The following is a 19775-nucleotide window of genomic DNA, read 5'->3' on the forward strand; positions in this document are numbered from 1 at the left end:
GCTGTGCGCTGGAAGTGGGCACGATAATCATCTCCAACAGGCACCGGGCAACTGGCAGCAGAAGAGAGCTCGACAGCCTAAAGGCAGATGGAGATGCCTTGCTGTCTGCTAATAAACAGCTGCAAAGCGTTTCTGGATTTGGGGGAAGCTGGTTCCTCTTCACCCCTCTGCCACACACCCCTTTGCCCCAGTGGGCAGCAGTCACTTCAGGGTCCCCGTGCTCTGCCCACGGACGGGCACAGTTGTGGGAGGCAGCCTTGCTTTGTAGCCTTACACCGTGGGGCTAAAACTCCAGCAGCTTCATGGCTCTGACAGAGATTCTTTATTAGGACATCCCTGACACAGAGCCCAAACATGAGTAACAAACAGCCAAAAGATTTACCATCACACCTGGACATGTCAGGAGAAAGTCTCCCTTTGCTAACAAGTGTGCTATACTCCTCTGTCCAGGCCACCCTGGAAAGGAGCTACTCCTGCCATCAGCTTCTTGGGACACTCAGAGCCATGCTGACCATCTCCCTCCCCTTCAACCTTGAGGTGGATCCACGCTGCATTGCTCTAACCCGTCACAAGGGCTGCTCTAGCTGCCTCTTCCCCCAGCAAAGCATCCTCTACCTGTGCTGCCCAGCACCACTGCTTTCCTACCTGTCCTCCACATCCATTTGGGTTGCTGACTGCCTTTCTGCCTCAGTTTCACAGGAAGAGCAGTGGTAAAATGAAGGAGCCTCTGTCTATAGCCTCTAACACAAAATGCAGGCTGGTGGGCAAAGCACGCAGCCTGTCTGCTCCTGGGTTGGCTTACTCAGACTTTCCTACTTCCAACTTTTTTCTGCTCCAGCCCCACCATACCCGTCCTTTCTCTCCTTGTCCCTGGGTCTTCTTGATCTCCTGCCCCATCTGCACAGAGTCCTCCTCTCAATTATGGCCCTTTAAAAAAAAAAAAAAAGAAAAAAAGGGTTGTAAAAGTCCTGTTTTTGAACAAATATCTTTAGAAGACATGACCAGAAAAAAAAATTATATACAGACAGCAGTAACCACATGAATACCTTCTCCCAGTTAAGCTCCATCCCACCACATCCCCGCTTGTCAGTCAGTGTCAGAGCAACACACATTCAGGAGTGGGAATGGCATTGCGCCCATCTTTAATCAGGTAACAAGAAACAGTGCTGGAGGTGCCAGCTTCAACCAGCACTTGAAGGAAACCAAGGAAAAGTAGCTGAGGCAGTGGCAGGGCATGATGAGCATGGGCATGGTGAGCATAGGTATGGCAGGGCAGCTCGAGTCCCTACAGCAAGCCATGTCTGGTGATATTTTGTGGAGCTGGCGGCTCACACAGCGGTGGGAAATGCCCTCGCCTCCTTCACATCACCGCTCCCAGGGCTGCTGGGTTCCTGTGGAGCTGCTCTCTCCCCAGCTTTCAGCAACCAAGGCGATGTGAAGGAGGTGGGCAGGTTTCCAGCGCTAGCCGGTGTCACTTGGCAGCCAGAGAGCGCTAGGCAGGGCTATAGTAAAATAGCACAAACCCCATGTTTGGTCTGTCCCCCCCCTACCCTTTCCCTTCCCAGGCTGTTCCCAGTGGCCTGCGACCGCAGAGGCAGAATTGGAGCTGCAGTGCTGCCAAGGGACGCATAAGTAAAGCACTCACTTTCCTATGGAGACAAGCAACACTGATGTGAGAAACAACAGAAAAAAAAAATAAAATGCCAGATCGTTAGATCCTAAAAAGGAGCCATAAGCAAAATCCGGGGTGGGTGGAGAACGCATCTCACGCACTATGAGGTCTGGAGAATTAGTCAGTGTTATCTGTAGCATAGGGACGGAGGCAGTCCGTTATCAGGCAGCAGGTTTAAATCAAACAAAAGGAAATAGTTTTGCACTCAAGGCACAATGAAACTGCCTCAGCAAAGCTGAAAGTTAAATGGGTCCAAAAGAGGATAGGATGAATTCATAGAGCACAGGGGCATCTACAGCTATTAATTATGCAGATCCAGAGCAATCACTTGATCACAGATTTCCTATGCCCCCGACGGCTAGAAGAGAAGGATCATGCCCTTTCCCTGACTGTCCATCGAAATCCTTACCCACTGCTCGGCTGGAGCCGAGTGCCAATGTGCTGCCTGCCTGATCTGACCGAGCATGGCTCTTATTACATTCTAGGAAAACAACATGCTAATGAAGCTTTAAGCCAATAATAAGTTAGGACATGCTAAAAAACACTGATGAAAGCAGAAACAAACAATAGAGGACACAGCTCTTAGAAACAGTGCAGGAAGTAAACAAAGACTTAATTTGGAAAATGCAGCTAATACATCTGGGATGGATCATCCACCATTTCCCCCCAGATGTTCAAAGATGGAGAGACCTTGAGGCAGTGGGGGAAAGAGGGCGAGCAGGAACGTGGCGTGCCACAGCAGCGAGAGTGAGAGGAATGCGAATGGGAGCCCCGTCCCCCCCCCTCCATCGCTCCGTGGCTGAGGGTCACAGGCAGCAAGGAGCCGATCCCTCCAGAGCCGGGCGTGGAAAGATTCCACCTGGTGCATTTGTTTTAATTCTGGCCATATTGTTACCAGTGGAAGATTGGAAAATTTGAGGAAAGTTTAAGCTAAGAGCCATAAGAATGAGCAAACTAGGAAGAGTGCGTGCTGGAAGAAAAATGATGAACTGTGACAAGCATGTTTGCCTTGGCGGAGCTACAGCTGTGGCTGCACGCAGAGGCACACAGCCGCGTGGCCCTGAAAACGAGGGGCACAGGTTCCCCTGTACTTCACCTGTTTTTGGGGGAGCGGGGGGGGGGGGGAGTTGTAGCACCAGCATGATGCCAGTGGTGCTGCCTTGGGGAGGGAAAAGGAAAACGAGGACAGAGGACTGCAGCCATCCAGTGGGCGGCGGGGGAGAACAAGATATTTTGGGGAGGTCAGGGTGAAGCTAAAGCAAGGAAAGATGGGGTTTGGGCACCAGCAGCCTTCCCGGGAACTAGGCCACCCGTCTGAGGTGCCTGGAGCCTGGGAAGGACCACAGTGCCTTTCCTTGCCAGGAGGGGATGCTGCCCATTCACTGGGAACTTCGGATCTGACCAAGGAGAACAGCAGGGAACTGGCAAGAGAGGAAATCCCATCTTGAGACTTTTCCATGTGTAGTGCCAGAAGCTCGATTCCACAATTGGCGAGTTCCCATCTTCTGGAACACAGTGCGAAAACTTTTCTGGCATCAGTTCAGAAGTCTTTATTGTGATAAGCATACAGAGATTTGTGCGTGCATCAAAACAAAGATCCATTTCATCAGGGCTGAACCGCAAAAAGAAAGCGTATGGCTGAGGCAGCAGGGACTGTTGTCCTTGGTGTGTGTCCCCCAGCCCCTCCTGGACAGGCTGTTGAGCCCCGTGATGCAGCCGGCAGCCCCGCAGAGCCTGCATGTCCCCCCCTCGCACAGAGCATGGGAAGAATTGGGACGGATGAGGAGGCACGCATCCGGCTGAAAGCTGCTCTTGGAGAAGCTGGGGAGCCCCGGCCAGCACCAACATTGCAAATCGGCCTCTCACCGCAGAGGTGATGGCCCCACTTCTGAGAGCTTTCTTCCAAGTGGAGGCTACACTGTGCTTTGCTGTAGGGCCAGGGAAACCAGCTGCAGCCCCCACCCAGAGGAGAGCTGGCTGTAGCGGGGAGGAGAACGAAGGGTACTTAGAGCCTGTGGTGGGGACTGGTTTTCTGCAGGAGGTGAGCGTGCTGCAAGGCACCCAGGCTTTCTCTTCTGACCCCCGAAAATCTCAGCCTCGCTGACAGTTTTGCCTCAGACCTGACACTTGGGTGAACACAAGAGAGCTCGTGGAAGTCATCAGTACCAGAGAGACCAGACTGCGCCTGCACACTGCAAAGCTATCGCTCCCCCTGCAAGGAACCTTCCCGAAAATGGACCGCTCAACACTTGAACCCAAACCAGAGACACACATTCCCCATTGCTGCAGCACATCTCAGGGCCTCCTGTGGCAAAATGGGAGGGACCAAGGTCTGAAGTCTTGGCAGCCCAGCAGAGCTGACCAGTGAATAAGTATTTGCAAGACAAGAACCTGTGGTGTTAAAAGATGCTTTAACCCAGAAGAGCAAAACTGTACAGGAGCCAGTGGCTGGAAATTAAAGCCAGAAGCTATCAAATTAGAAGTAAGGCACAGGTAGTTATCAATGAGGCAGATCAACTGCATTAACAAGAGAAGTGATACCATATTACTACTGGCATATTTGGGAATTCCCCCCACTATCGTTAACGGTCTTCACGCACACATCGGGTGGCCCTGGAACACACATTTGAGCTGAATACTGCTGGGTCAGAGTGGAAGCAAAGAAATGAATGTTCATTAAACTTGAACTCTTTGACCAAGGATTTTGAGTAGCCTCCATGGCTAAAGTCTTGCAATAACAGGAGAAATGGGGACAAAAAATCATAAGCTTTTCTGGGAAGGTTCAAGTACAACCAGTGATATGCAAGCGTCTCATCCTGATAGCATGCCTTCAGTCAACCCAATTCCTGGAGCCTCAGCCCGCTCAAGTAATTTTTTAAATGGCACATCTGGGGTCACCTTCGAAATTCTAGTTCTGGAGAGACTGACTTATAAATGTGGTCTAAAAGTCATAAGGTTTAAAAATAATGTAACTTATTTTGTATTTATCTTAGTTTGGGGCCTTTAGGTTGCACTCAAGTCACATTTACAGCTTTAAAAAACACAAAACCCAAACCAAAAAACAAGAGAAGGAAGGCAGGAGGGAGTAAGCAAAGACACCAGCTGAGCACCTTACACCAGAATCAAGAGCTAATAACGCTAATACTATGGGACTAGAAATAAAGACAGAAAACATTGCTAAAGCTCTTCTTCCAGGTTCTGCATTTGACCTTTTCCTTTGGCATAAACCCTTAGCAGGGACCAGAAGAGCAGACCGGCACAGGCTTTCTCTCCACACCAGCTTCCACATGGAGTTTCTCCATCAATTTCTGAAATGTCCCAAATGGATCTGCCAATTCCAGCACCACGGACGCAACAAAGCAGCTGCCAGATCCCTGAGTAAGTCTCAGAAGAGGAATTACCATTCTCCATGTTTCCACACTGTTCATGGGGAGGAAGGATGCACCAGCTCATGCAGGGAGCTTCTCCAGGGCACCGGCTCTGTTACGAAGGCTCCATATGCAATGGAGGTGGCACACAGTGGGGTGTGTTGTGAGTGGGGCCATTTGGGGAGCTGAAGCAGCTCTGATCACACACTCCTCCTGCCTGCCTTCCAGCCGTGGCCAAAAACTACTGTTAATCTCTCATCTACCTATCTTTGCTGAAAACAACAGAAGGAAGACTCCATCTCTAGATGAATTCCAACATCTCAATGTATTTGCAGATAAAATAAAAACTGGCCAATGGACAAAGAGCACAGGGAAGTGTCATCTGTGGGTTGATCTGGATCACCTACTTGGGGGAATATTCCTTGAATAGTACATGTTTCAGTGGAGTCATATGGAAGGCAAAGCAGCTCTTGTTAAGAGACAGTGATGTACAGTGTGAGACAGCGGCCATTCTGGAATGCAATGACTGGAAAAAAAAAGCCAAGTTGCACTAGCCCAACTGGACAAAACAACCCCAAAACTTTCTCTTCAGTGAGCAGACCTGGCCCCGAGATATATGAACGGGGAACATAGAGCATAGATCAAAACCAGAGGGTATTACATTTATATACACTATTAGTGACTCTACTATCACTCGCCACTGAAAACTTTGGTGTCCAAATTTCAGAAAGATGTAAAAATTTTCAAAGAAGTGGAGTCAAGAGCTACAAGTGATGTCAGCACAGAGCACTTTACAGATTGAAGATCAATCTATTTAATATGATACAATGACGACTTGCAAGCACCAACAAGGAAAAAGGGATTTTGATAGCAAAGTGTTACTCAGTCTTTCTGAAATGGGCAGAACAAGATCCAACAGAAGCTGAAGCCAGCTAATTCAGAGCAAAAATAAGACACAGATTTTTTGGAAGAACAACAAACTGCCCAAAGATCTTACCACAAGATGGGGCAGATTTTTCCCTTACCTCTCGGTCCTTCAATATGTCACGGCTCCTACTTCCAGGCATGAAGCAGATATAACTGGGGGACATTTTCCAGCCTGCACTGTGCAGAGGGACAGGCTGGGAGAACATGAAAACCTCGAGCTCTGTGTCTGTGCTTGCCTAAAGGAGAAGGCTTTATTGGGTTTGCACGTCCTGATCCCCTCCGTGCCTTCTACAGCTTTGCTCAGGTGAAGCTGTGTGTTTGCCATGCCTTTCTGTCCACAGTATCTACTTTCTTTGGGCCTCCAGCACTTACAGGTTGTTAGGAGAAGAGATTTCTGAGATTTGGTGGGAGGTAGACAGGCACCAGTGGTTTCCGAGTGTTTCTATAAAATTGGATTTCTGACTTACCTCTCTCTTTTTTTTGGACCAAGAACCGGAAAACGGAAGAAAGTGATTCATAAACCTGATGAGTGGCATTGCCCTAGCTGTGTGCTAGAAGATGAGCTGCAGTACACGCACTCGCAAGCCCTGGGTCTTATGGCCACGGGATAAGCCTAAGCCATGAGGAAAGGAAAGGGAAATTTTCACTGATTTTGCTGGTGGAAAGAGTGGTTTAATCTGTGCATGCTCATGCTGGTTAACTGCTGCCAGCTGTCTATTTATAAAGGAACATGACCTAATAAACATTTTCCCTAGATTGGAGGCTGCTGTATGATCAGCACAGTGACACTGGATTGCTTTAGTGGGTGTATATCACACCAGAGTCCCTGTAGGCATAACCACTCGCTACTGGTCAAGGATCCTCAGCCAGTATGAACTGTTCCTACAAAAATCAGCAATTCCTGGCTGGGAACTCGTGTCTTTACGTACCCTAGGGACACAGGAATGGCTCAGTGTAAGAGTGAGCCAGCTTTGGTCCAGCAACAACATCAGGAAGACGTGGGAAAGAGGCTTCTGGCCACCTGCGAAAGGAGCAGGCAGCCACCGGAGCCCAGCTAAGGGCTGATGACCACCCGCGCGCTCAGTTTCTTCATCCTCATCCCTTCTTTTCCCAGAGTGGCATTTGGGAGCCCGGCCAGCCTTCGGGGGCCAGCCAGGTGCAGGTGGCCGTAGCCGGCTGCAGGGCTGCGAGGGCTCAGGGCGCGGGGAGGCAAGCGGAGGTGCGCTGGTGCGGGAAGGGCTCTTGGGAACGGCTTCAGCGGAGGAGGAGCAGGATCACCCTGTGCGCGATCGCTCCCAAGAGCTCAGTGGGATGCGTGACCCTGAGATTACCCTTGCAGGAGCACCGGCTCCCAAAGATTGCTGCCGCTTTTCTCTTTATAATGCTGTGCACAAGGCAAAAAACCCCAACAAGCAGCAAAGTTTCACTGAATGAAAGTACGACCCATTCAAGGAGGGGACACCCGCTTGTCTGTCCTTGGCAGAGAGGGGTGGCGAGCCTGATGTCCCAACGTCTGTCAGTGCAAGTGTGAGTCAGAAGAAATAAATGCCCTTGTTGTACACAGTCAGTAGCTTCAGCGAGAGGCGCTCTGCAGTACAGGTCTCCCAGCCCTGAGCGGCCGGGGCGACACGGCCTCTCTCCCCACAAGGCTCTTCCTAAACAATCCCCTTCTGCAGGCACTTGGGCTTGTGGAAGAGAAGCCAGGCAAACAGGAGCACGGCCCCCAGCACGAGGGAGCACAGCACCATCAGCCCCACGTAGCTGCCGTGGGAGAGAGGGGGCACAGCGGGCTCCTCTGCAGGGATCATGTTGGTCAGGTTCAGCATGTAGCCCAGGGTCCAGCCCGCATCGCTGCTGCCAATCTGAAACGGGAGAGGACCAGAATTTAACGCTGGGAGGTACCGGCACAAAGGGTCAGGCTGCACAGCAGAGGTTGCAATTAGTTACCTAGGCAGAGCCCTCTCCACCATGAAAAACATACCTTTCCAAGGAAGTGGATCCTTTGCCAGTTCTTTTCAGTGAATTCGTAGCCATTTTCCAGGAGAGAGAGGATGTAGGCTCCAGAGAAGCAATATTCGCTCAGGTACTTTTCTTTTATTTGGTGATACGCTGGCTTCACCTAGGGGAGGAGGAAGGCACCAGGCTGTTAAACACAGCTTCCCGCTGCTCCAGCCTGTGCCTGAGCATCCACTGCAGTTGCCGGAGAGATCTTCTCCCACTTGCCTTGGAAGTTACCCCCAACCATTTATCCTACAGAAAAATACCAGCAGCTCTTGCCACCCAGCAGCCCCAGGCCCACTGCTCACCTCATGCCAAGGCCGGGCACAGAAGCTCTCAATGGCGCTGGTCACTTTGTCCAGGGCAACGGGGCTTTGTTCACCAGTCAGGTTCAAAAAGTTCATCACAAAGTAGAAAGCAGAAAAAGCCTGAAGGAGAAAGAATATTTTAACCCAACTGGGCCTCTGCACAAGCAGGACAGTGGAAATCCCACAAAAGAAAATGCTTTTATTTACAGATGGAGAAATATAAAAAGCAACACCACACACACAAAAGTAGGTATATTTTCAAAAGCGATGTTGTTTTGAGACACACCCCTCAGAGCTGATGAGGACTAATGACCTCAAAAGGAATGTGGAGGTAGAAGCTTCACTGACCATGGTACCCTGAAGAACTTCAGTAAATCCCTCTCCTCTCCGCACTGGTGCCAGAGATGGCAAGCAGAGTTCGCTGGGTGCCATCACATCTGTGATCTCGTTTTGGCAAATGAATGAGATGAAGGTGCATCCAATATCACCACAATCAGCAGAGGTGATGGTCTGCAAGGACTGTACAGAGCCCCAGCACATAATCCAAAGTCCAGACAGCCCATCTTTGACCATAGGCAATTGCTGGTAGGTAGGGAGAAGTTTATGAACAGGGCAAAGGAGTATTAACAGTTCCCTCAGAGAACCTCACAGCTACTGGAGTCTTGCAGGTCTAGGACTGATGTTCAGTGTGGTGTCACACATGACGTGTGTTCAGAACGTGCACTGTCTCCTCATCACGTCTAGGAAGCAGACAGGTGACCTGACTGATTGGTTTCAGTAGTGTTCACACACTTCTGGATGAATTTCAGACCTGGCACCGCCACTGACCACAGGAGACAAGGTTTGTGGGAGCAGCGTATCATGCGCGGCCTGCAGCAGGTTCTCCTACCTCTAGTGCTGGCCATCAGGAAGGACTGCTTAAAAAAAATGAATCAGTAAATGGAGCACCCCAAGGAGATGCCTCCAGGACACGGGTTAGAATGGGAACAGTGCAGTACTGGTAGGTCCGTATTTACTGCAGCAGCTCTTCCGTGTACTTTCCTCACAGCAAGTGCAGCACTACTTTTGTAGTTACGTGTCCATAAAGCCATTTGTAAATGATCTCCTGCCCCAACCGTGGAGAATATACTCGAGCATTACTCTGATTTTCCGCTCTTCCAATATCCTGGTTTATAGAGAGTTGAAGAATGTGAGGACTTACCCCAAAATCCCCTTGTAATGGAGGTAGGTATATCCCATTGAAGGAGCAACTGGAGTAAGGACAATTGGTTTTGTTAAAGAGTTGCTGGATGCTTCTTCGGCACTTTTGATAATCTCCCTCTCCCTGTATGTACAGCTGGCTGAAAGGGAATTGCTTTTTCTTGGCTGACGTACAAGGGTTTTTGAAGAGGTCACTTATATTTATAGTCCTCTGATACCCCTGGTGAAAGCACGGATCAAGAAGGCTGCTGTTCTCCACGGTCTGAAAGTAAAATCAATGCAAGCTGTTACGCTTCACTCTCGAGTAACACCCTGGGAAAGAGCCACAAAGAAGGGTGACCACAAGGCACTTGTCACAAAGTGACATCACAAAGTGATGAGGATGGTTTAAGGCATTGGGTGTGATTTGAGAGATGTGGGTACCGCAACAGCCTCCCTGTAGGACTCTGAGCAAATTACTTTCAGCCACATTTTGTGAAGCTGCTGTTGATTTGGGATTCTTAGAGGTAGTGAAACATCATCACCACCTCCTCCCCCCTCCTCCCCCCAGTACTTCAGTTTAGCACAGCACGCCTGCTATCCCATTCCCAAGGCACCTCAAATTGGTAGCACTTTTGAAAATGTTGACTGTCATCTCTTTGGGCATCTGCCCAGTCTTTATGGAGGATAATGACATTTCCCAAACTCAGACTAAGGGATGAGACATTTAGCTGGGACACAGCAACTTTTACAGCACCAGTATGTCAAAGCTGGTAGGGTCCAGGATCTCCACCTGCAATTACAGATGTACTCGCCTGTAGGTCCCCGGCCAGTTTCTGTTGCAGAGCCTGGTCCTTCCCATAGCAGAGAAAGCTGTGTGTGTACACTAGGTAATTCTTGCCATAAAGACGGAAGTGGAGCAGGTTCTCTGGGGACTCTGGAGAGGGTTCATTTGGCACAAAGGTAATCTGTGTTGAGGCTCCTCCGAGGTCTAGTGCTCCTGATGTCTCACTCAGGGATTTCAGGGAATGTAGAAATTTTGTCCATCCAGACTTTAAAAAATAATTCAAAGTAAAATAGATACATCAGGCACGGAGAAGATTTATTTGAGAGGAAAAAAACAAAAAACAAAAAACAAAAAGAGAAAGAGCTGTGAGGAGAGAAGCAGAAGCACAGAACACAGGAAAGGCAGGAAGACCTGGAGCGGGGCACGAGATGAGAGCTGGAACAAGACATAAGAAAGATGCAGGCTTGGAAAAGCAGAAGATGGATCATGCCTGAGTGTTTGCAGGAGGACTAAGAATACAAAATCTATTACAATTGTTATGAGAAAAAACAGTCAACTTACTGTTTCAGCTCCCAGCTGACTTATAAGCTCAATAGTAAAGAATCACTGTCAAACTTTGCAGGCACAGAAATATTTTAGATCAGGAAGTGAGGACGATGCTGTACCCAAGAAGCAAAGTTATTGAAGATGGTGGCGTTTTATTTCAATGCTTTAAGCCTGACTGCAGTGGTACACGCTGATACTTATTGGTATCAGGATGTACTCATAGTAATTGCTGAGGCAAGATGTGCAGCTTCCTGATCTCCGGTAAATGGCTTACGAGGGAAGATAGTGCCTGTGACACCCTCCTGCAAGGCATGATTTACAAAGAGCTGCAAGCCGGTGATTCAAATATGGACTTGACATTGATACAGTACCTGCTTGAAATTACCCAGCAGGTAGTTAATGGTGATCCATCCATAGGCTCCTTCTTCCTGTCCACTGATGATTCTGGCACCCTGGAAGTTGAAGGGAGCTGAGCGTAGCGTCTTCTCTACTGAGGACAAGACTTTGTCAGCTGCATTTTTATTCTCCAAGCTAGATGAATGGAAGAAAGAATGGAGTGACTCTGGCTGACAGCTCTCTACAGCCTATGGGCTTTATTCTGCGTAGGCAGGCTGCGACTCCCCTCCAAGCATTAACTATAATAGAACAGTCATTCATATGGGTACATCCAGCTCTAACTGGCCATGTCCCTCTCCGTCACACCTTGACAGCACAGCTGCCACCAGCTCTGACACTTACAGACCCTGCAGCTGAGAGTGGGACCTGAAGCAGAGACCAGAGTTCTCTTGTTCTCCTGAAGCACATGCCCTGGTAGGGATTGCACCGTAGAGATTCCTCTCACTCTTCGCCATCACCATTACAGAAGAAATCGATGCTCTCTGGTATCTCCAGGGAGATTTCCCAGGCAATACATACATAAGATCAGCTCCCTGTCCCAGCCAGGCAAGAGGTCTGGGGCACCCCCATGAAAATCACAAATTGGAATTATAGGAGGGTACGATTATAAAGTTACCTTAGCTCTGATGGTGTCGGGCTGAGTCAAGGTATGTGGGGAGTCGCAACATGGTTGGGTTCAAAAATCCTGGGTCAGGCTTAATACCAGACTGTGGGGAATGTCTGAGCATCCCCTTGGTATGGGGGATGTCTGAGCATCCCCTGAGCACCAGCTTGGCCACTGCTACCCTCCTGGTGCCTCTGTGCTGCATGTGGGTGCTGGAGATGATGGAAGGTTGGAGTGAGTGGAAATGGACCTGCTGGGCAAGCAGGAGACTCAGGGCTCAGAGAGGCCAGTGGCAGGAGAGGGTATCTGGGCAGTGTGAACTGGCAGCATTTCCAAAGACTTGGCACAAGAGGCCCCCAGTGAGCACCCATGGTGGTCCCAGGAGCAGTGGTGCAGGACAAGGGGACAAGCCCTGCAGTACCTGAGAAGCCGCATGCCGGCGGTTGCTCCGAGGTAGACGGGTGTCTCTTGGTGCTGCTTTGAGGGAATCGCCTCTTTAGCTTGTTCTAGGCACTGTGCCAGAGAGGGACCTGCCTTCTCCGTGTCATGGGAGTAACCTGAGATCCCAGGGCCTGCAAGAGATAGGGACACTTCATTGCTCGAACTCCAAGCATAACACCAGAGTGCTGTCATGAGCAGTCCTGTTAAATCGTATCACTATCACAGGCAGCAACATCAGATTCAACCACCCCATTCCTAAGGAGTTTTAGAAATCCTCCAGCACCAACTAGGCCTGATGCACGCAGGGATGGCCACAGTGCCCAGCATCTGCCACCCGCTCTCTGCAAAGCAGGTTATGAACTACTGCTGAGGGATGCAGTGGGACAGATCATTTGCTTAGTATGTCCTGAACATCTGCAGACTCATCTCTGCTTCTGCCTAGGGGCACCCTGGATCTGCACCTGAAAATCCTTTACTATGCTGGGTCCTCCAGGGGAAGATGCTGTCATTTGTTTGTGTATTGTACGCTCACCCTACGGCACTGAGTCTTTTGCAGCTATCCCCTTTCGTACTAACCCAAAGAAAAATCCATTGTCCCCTGGTGAACGGACTGCCCCAGGACCAGCGCCCGCGCGGGCAGCAGTGAAGCCTGCTCCAGGTTTGCTCCAGGTTGCCGCATGCTCAGCGTGCTGCTCCTGGCACGGCACGCTGCAGCGCCGAGCAGCCATCGCAGCAGCTCGATAACAGCGTGGCTCTCCCCTGCGCTGCAGATGGGCCTGAAAACACCCCAGGCAGGCGCTGCCAACACCTCTCCTCCCCACAGAGTGCCGCAATCCACAGTGGTCTACTCTGTTCCTTGTCATGTGCATGCTCGGGCTTCATTTGTGCCTTCCCTAAACCATACAATATCTACACAGCGATTAAACAGAATGAAAAATAAACCGTGACATGTATAAGCTGAACAACCCTGGCCTGCAAGGCCAGTGCCCAGCTTGCACAGAAACCTTGAAAAAGAGCAAACCGTGCCCTCCCCTCTCGCTGCCTGACATTCATCGGCACTTCAGCGAGGGTGCGTGCAGACGTTTTATTTATTTAAGTACATTCTTTGGTGTAGTTCTTTCCAGAAAGTACTTACTTCCAAGCATCCTAAAAACAAAGGAAAAAGCGGATCCAGCTTTCCTCCCAGGAAGGTCAGGCACATACAGCTCCCCGGGGGAAGCGGTGGGATATACATTAGCTCACAGATGTAACACTGTTTTCACTATTGGCCTCTTCCTCCAGGTTTCTCCTCCCCCACCCTTCGGTTGCATTATCTCTTCTTCATCCCGTGCCCCTTCCACCGCTCCCTTTTCTCCTCTTACCTTCGACTTTACACACCTCCACCTGCTGCACCACCCCAGTGTCGTTCTCCTTCTCTGCTGGCCACTCGTACACATACAGGTTAGTGTGGGACGACCCCGCATCCAGCACAATCCCATACTGTGGGCAAAACAGAGCCGTCATTGCACCTGAGGCACCGAACCAGACACAGCGTGCGCTGGTCTCCACATGCGGGGGGACCAGAAACGAACAGCCTGTCTGGCAGCTGTGGGGACGTGCTGTGTCACTACTCTTCTTCTCAGTAGTGCTTCAGTGCAAAGTTTCCATCAAAGGATACAAAAGCAGAGAAGCAGCAAAATTGGGACTGATTACTTATAGGAGGTGGTCCCCTGTGAAGCCGTATCTGTTTTTACCGTGAAGATGTAAATCGAGATGCTGAGGTGCATGGAGCCAGAAAGAGAGGTTAACCAGACCCAGCAAGGGCAGCAACGTGTCCTGGAGGACTATGCACGCCTACGCCCCCAGCTTGGCTTGTTTTCCTATAAGAGTCCCAGCTCATAATACCTTAATATTCTTCGGAAGTGGCTGGTTTTGGGTCACTGCTACAGCAATTAAAGCAATTACAGCCAAAGTAAAGAGGAAACCCAGGATGAGTAGAATCTGTCTTGTCCGGGACATCTTTGGTTTGGTACCTGTGACTAGAGCAGAAAAAGGATGTTAGTATGCCAGTAGCCCATCTTACCTCACACCCCAAAGGTCTTCAGGCACATTCCTGCAATCCCTTTCCACTGTGAAGCATCTGCCTTTGCCCATCACTGTTCCCATCTCCTGCTCAATGTCCTCATGCGGCATTTCTTAGAGGCAGAGCTCAGCCCTGGTGTCCTGCAGTTCTGCTGTCATGGGCCATGCCATGTCTCCGTGGGCTGCCCTGTGCCAGGTGGTGATGAAGGAGGACTTCAAGACGCAGCTTGTAGTTAGCCTGTCCTTGAGATACCTGCAGGTGACTGAGCAAAAGCATCTGTATGGGGCAAACACCAACTTCTTCTATAAGTCTGCATTTGGCTTAATAATCCCTGAGAAGCTGAAAGAATGGACTGCTAATATATAAACAGCGTAACCTTGTGGAACCCAAAGCTTTAACCCCTGGCACATTTTGTCCTAGTATACTTTGTGCTTCAGTTTTTTTACAATGTTTATAACCATTTACGACATCCTCCTCACTGGTAACGCATCTAGGAAGTCTAACACTAACATTTCAGTATGTGGCAGTCAGTTCAAGCAATGCTGTCCTGCACCTTGGCAATGCTATCTAGAAAATATCATCTGCACTCCACAGGGTATTTAGGAAATCCATAGAGATTTTTGATGCCAAGACCAGTAAATTATGATTAGCCTGTATTTGCAGAATTGGCATAATATGGTTGAAAATCACACACTTTGCAAAACTTGCACCAATCTGATTCCTTAACCGTTACTGATATATTTGGTGTGACCCATCTAAGAAATTAAGATTCTTGTGGCTTGAAATACATGGTTAGCAGTAGAATTCTGTAAAAAAAGCCACTTACGGCTGACAGAAATAATTCACAACGAATATGGCATTTGAGCTTTCAGAACCAATATACATATACCTGCATTTGTTAGTGGTTAGCATGATGCTATTTTATATTTTCCTTCTTTGGATTCTCCTGCATATAGCCCATGGTAGAAATCTGAATTCCCAACTTAGGCTCAGCCAGTTTTGGTATTTTTTAACAAAATACCATCTTACAGTATGAAGCTCTAGAAAGGGTATCAGCAAAAATATTTTCCCAGATTTATAATCTAGCTGTAAACTCAACACTTACAACTAACACATAGCTTTGGCACTCTAGGAGACACACCTGCTCCCACTACGACATGAAGTCCATTTCTACCCACACAGATGCTCCATATCCAAAAGCACTGATTGTCTGACTGCTCACACAGGTACTAATTTTTCTCCTCCTTATGCACAAATACTCTAGGAGATATTTAGAAGTACATTACGGGTCATCCAGAGTAACCCCTGTGCAGACAACCACATGGGCTATCTTCACGCTCTGAGAAGGTGAGGTGACTGAACCTACTCTGCATCTGCATGACAGAACTGGAGTTCCAGAGGTCATTCCCCAGCCCTCAGGTCATACAGGGTCAACACTCCAAATCCATCCTGGCATCCCACGTCATGTGTGCAAATATGAAAAGCATTCAAGTTCTGAACAGGGTCATCTTCTAACCATTCTGGTTTCACATGAAAGGTGGTCCCAGGTGCCAGAACTATATAAAGTGCTACCCAACTTTACAAATTACCTCAAATCCTGGAGTTATTTTCAGAAGTTAGCCCAAGTGAAAAGAAGCAACGCACCTCTGGAAACCTCTAACTGTAGACAAATAACGTCCTCCCACTTACCTAGAGATAATGGAACCTAAATGTGCCGAGACAACTTGTTTTGAAGATCTCCCTGCAGGCAGGTCCATTGGAAGCCTTGCGCTGACCTGGAGCTCTGTGCTCCCTCTCATCGCGCTCATGTGTAAATCTGCTGAGGCTAACTGTGAAATTTGGAAGCTTGTTATGCTCGCATTTTGTGAGTGCCTGTTAGAGGCACAGCATGCTTGCCAATATCTCCAAGAATGCAGCTTAAAAAAATAGTCTAGTGCACATACCAGACAGTAGGAGGTAAGAATGCATTTTATACAGCTTTATTCAAAAAGGCCCCAGAACTCATGGCCTGAAGTGATTAGAAAGAGCAGAGCATGAGAGCTGGGAGACTCTTCTTCTTATTGGAGAGAGCAGTTCGCTCAGGCTATGGTAGCACTGAGCATGTCTGCTGAACAAAAATTATTTTAACACTAGAAAAAGGAATAGAACCAGATACTACAATGTAAAAACAGCTGCACAGTATAGGTATGAAGCTAGCATGCTTGAAAACTGAAACTGCTGCTGACAGTTGCACAGCACATCCACGTAATTATCGCCACCTGCACTCTGAGATCTTGCCACTAAATGGTTTTGTTGGGTGTTTACTGCCACAGGAACGAAGGATGGGTGACTTTGCATCATTTCTAAGACTTTCAAACTTCCTGTTACGATGGGTGTTGTCGGTCTGCTGTATCTTGTCAGCAGCCACACTCTGAAAGTAGCAGCATTAGCAGCAAAGCAGGAACGATTTTCTCACTGTAATGGGCCATACCAATAAACAGCTGTAGAAATCCCTTGTCTGTAGGCAGAGGCATAACGATAATTGTCTGCATCCCACCTGCAACCTGAGATGAGTAATTTTTTTCCAAGGCACATTATTTCCTTAACCTTGAACATGACTTTAGCCCAAATTTTAGCTCAGTATCATGCGCACTTTTCAGGACTCTGGGCCTTGCAGATATGTGATTTCATTGCTGTATCCCATACCAGAGTATCCATCTGTGTGAATTCTAATGCTACCAAGCAGCATTTTGTTGAATTTTTCATACAAGAAAAGGTACAAACTGATAAGCATAATCCAGAAGGTAGCCTAGCAAAGCAGTAACCTTCCAAATAGCACTCAAAGCGTACAGACTTGAATACTTGATTATTTAAAAAAAAAAAAACCCAAACCTAAACCACAACATTGCAAATCCACAAATAAATAATTCAATGTAATGAAAATAAAACTCACCTGCCATTTGCTCAGAAAGGTGAGGTATGTGAACAAGTTCCCTTTTCCGCACACTTGGTTACTTCTGTCAGCTCTAGGCATAATTGCAGGTCCTGCAGTGGCTAAAGATTTAACTTATTCCCTAGACTCCTCCAGCTCCTTTGCACCCCATGTTCACGTCGCTGAATGCCGCGCAAACACTCTTCAGCCTCCACCAAGCGGGGCAGTACTTGACACCTACTGTCTCTGATTGCCGGGCCCCAGGACTTTTCTTCCACTAGCAGTTTTCCTCACCTAAATATTAAGCAGGCATGATCTTCTGTGTCTGTGCCCAGCCAGATCCCAAACAGATACAGATCTCTGCTCTTTCTCCCAAACTTGCCACTGTAAGCCGTGATAGAAATATCAGGTAAGGCCGTAAGTAGGCATAGAAATGACGCTGCTTTTCTTCTTCCCCACTCAAAGCTCAGTGCGGCGTGGTGCTGGAGCCCTGCCTGGCTGCGCAGGCATTAAGCACTCTCCAGATGCTGGAGCACAGCCCGGCTGCTCAGGCATCTCTCTCTGTTTCTAATTTTGGTCTCTTTGTTTTTTTGGTTTGTTTTTTTTTTTTTGTAGGGGCTACCACTAGTTCCATCCAGTGATTGGTGGAGGTCCCAGAACATAAACAGATCTAACATCCTTTCTTTCTCTGAGTTAGCTATCAACTGAGAATGACGTTGGCAGCCACTCCAGCTAACAGCCGCTTTGCTGCAGAAACCCTGTTGCTCTCGGTGAATAACCCAGGAAGGACCACACCAGCGTGGGAGGCAGCTCTGTGTGAAGGCAAGGAAGCAGGATTGTCCCCAGTGTCTTCCAGAGCCTCCAGACAAATAGGAAACTGCTCCTCCAGCCGACATCACACTAAATCACTGGCAGCTCTGCATGCCAGGAGATGTCACTCATAGCCAGGGCTGCCCACCTCCCAACTCCCTTCTCGCCAAACAAGACTTAGCAACAAACGTTAAAAGGAATCAGGCAACCAGCTGCTTTTAGAGATGCAATAAGGAGAGGCTAAGGCTGGCTTAAGGACTGAAATTAGGATTGTCAAGTAGAAGAGGAGAGATGCTGTACATAGTCCAAAGCCATGCTCAGTTCAAATCACTGTGACCCATCATCTCCAATAAATAGAAATACTGTTTTGAGCTTTGGCTTAGCACAACAGCTAAAGTTGCTGTTTGCTCTTTCCTTTGGATGCTCACTCTCAGCCTGTTACAGAGGGATCACAAGAGGCTGCTCTGCAAGGCCATCACTCAACCTCACGTACCACTTCAGACGCACGATCCTCGACCATCACGGCCAGTGCTAAGTCAACCCAGCGCCTCTCCTACACAATCCCAGCAAACCCGCATTTGATCACATTTAATTAAACTAGCCCTGCGGCATGCTGTAAGCAAAGGGAGTTCCAAGACACATTGCCTGCTGCCTACGAGGCTTGGAGTGACGACAGAGAATAAGACAGCGCCTTACGAATCCTGCCCATCAGCTGGCAGCTACCTCTGCTGCTCATCACCCACGTTGCTGCTGCAGTCTGTTGGGAGTCTCTCCAATAACTAGTTTCCTAAGCACATGTCCAGTCTTTGGGGGAGGGCTGCTGGATGCTCGTGCAATCATGTACCCTAGCAAATGGAAATACAGTCTGTGGAGCTCCTGAACCTAAACACATCAGAGAGATGGAGCGCAGTGCTGAGAAGCCACTGAATTAAGCCCCATCACAAAGGGAAACAGGCATACTTGAAGACTGAGAAACTGGGAACAGTATGGATTGAAATGAGTCAGATGCCACCGTATTTTTAAAGCAAGGAGCAATGACTTGCCTGCCTGCCAGCTGAAAGAGCGCAGGAGCCCACGGCTAAAGGGTGCCTGAGTCCCTCAGCAGTCTGAATGCATCCAGCGCCTGTGAGCGGCTCTGTGGCACAGGGTGGGCAGCGTGGGCAGAAGGAGCGTCCCTCGGGGCAAGTGCTTGCAGGTGAACATCATCCACGTCAGCAGAGAGCACGGTAGACAGAGGCTCTGGCAATGCAGCCTGTGCACATTTGTTCACTGCAAGAAGTCGTGTCTATGAAGCTCTGCCAGCAGTGATTGCAGGGAAAGGGGATGGGAGCAGCAGTCAGTGCTGCTGTTCAAGGTGGATAGGGGGGACGCACATTAACCTCCCACTGAAGGAAAACGAGATTTTTGGTAGTGATGAAGTTTGTCAGGCTGAATTGCACACTCGGGGAGGTTGCTAAACTTGCATCAGGTTTTGAGGCACACTACCTAAGAGGCACTCCTGTCTTCAGACTCACCACAACCAAACATCTGACCTGCTGGAAAGCAGTTCTGTGGAATGGCACCTGGTGGACAACAGGACAGCCATGAGCCAGCAACGTGCCCTTGTGGACAAGAAGGCCAATGGCATCCTGGGTTGCATCACAAAGAGTGTGGCAAGCAGCTCAAGGGAGGTTGTCCTCCACCTCCACTCTGCCCTGGTGAGGCTGCATCTGGAGCACTGTGTCCAGTTCTGGGCTCCCTCATTCAAGAAGGACAGAGAACTGCTG

At 48.9% G+C, this 19775-nt stretch overlaps 1 protein-coding gene across 1 annotated transcript; it reads right to left on the reverse strand.

The window, feature by feature from the left end:
• Positions 1–7419: 7419 nt before the first annotated feature.
• ENTPD1 (ectonucleoside triphosphate diphosphohydrolase 1) lies at positions 7420–18529 on the reverse strand (the record flags this gene model as incomplete). Its single annotated transcript, XM_082486425.1, has 10 exons — positions 7420–7829; positions 7949–8086; positions 8274–8393; positions 9475–9735; positions 10268–10504; positions 11157–11316; positions 12207–12357; positions 13588–13705; positions 14111–14244; positions 18499–18529. 10 exons carry the CDS (start codon positions 18527–18529, stop codon positions 7623–7625), a joined length of 1557 nt encoding a protein of 518 aa, XP_082342551.1. The 3' UTR covers positions 7420–7622.
• Positions 18530–19775: the final 1246 nt, after the last annotated feature.

The sequence above is a fragment of the Vanellus vanellus genome (assembly GCF_965231255.1).
Source record: "Vanellus vanellus genome assembly, chromosome: 7".
In the NCBI taxonomy this organism is placed as follows: domain Eukaryota; kingdom Metazoa; phylum Chordata; class Aves; order Charadriiformes; family Charadriidae; genus Vanellus; species Vanellus vanellus.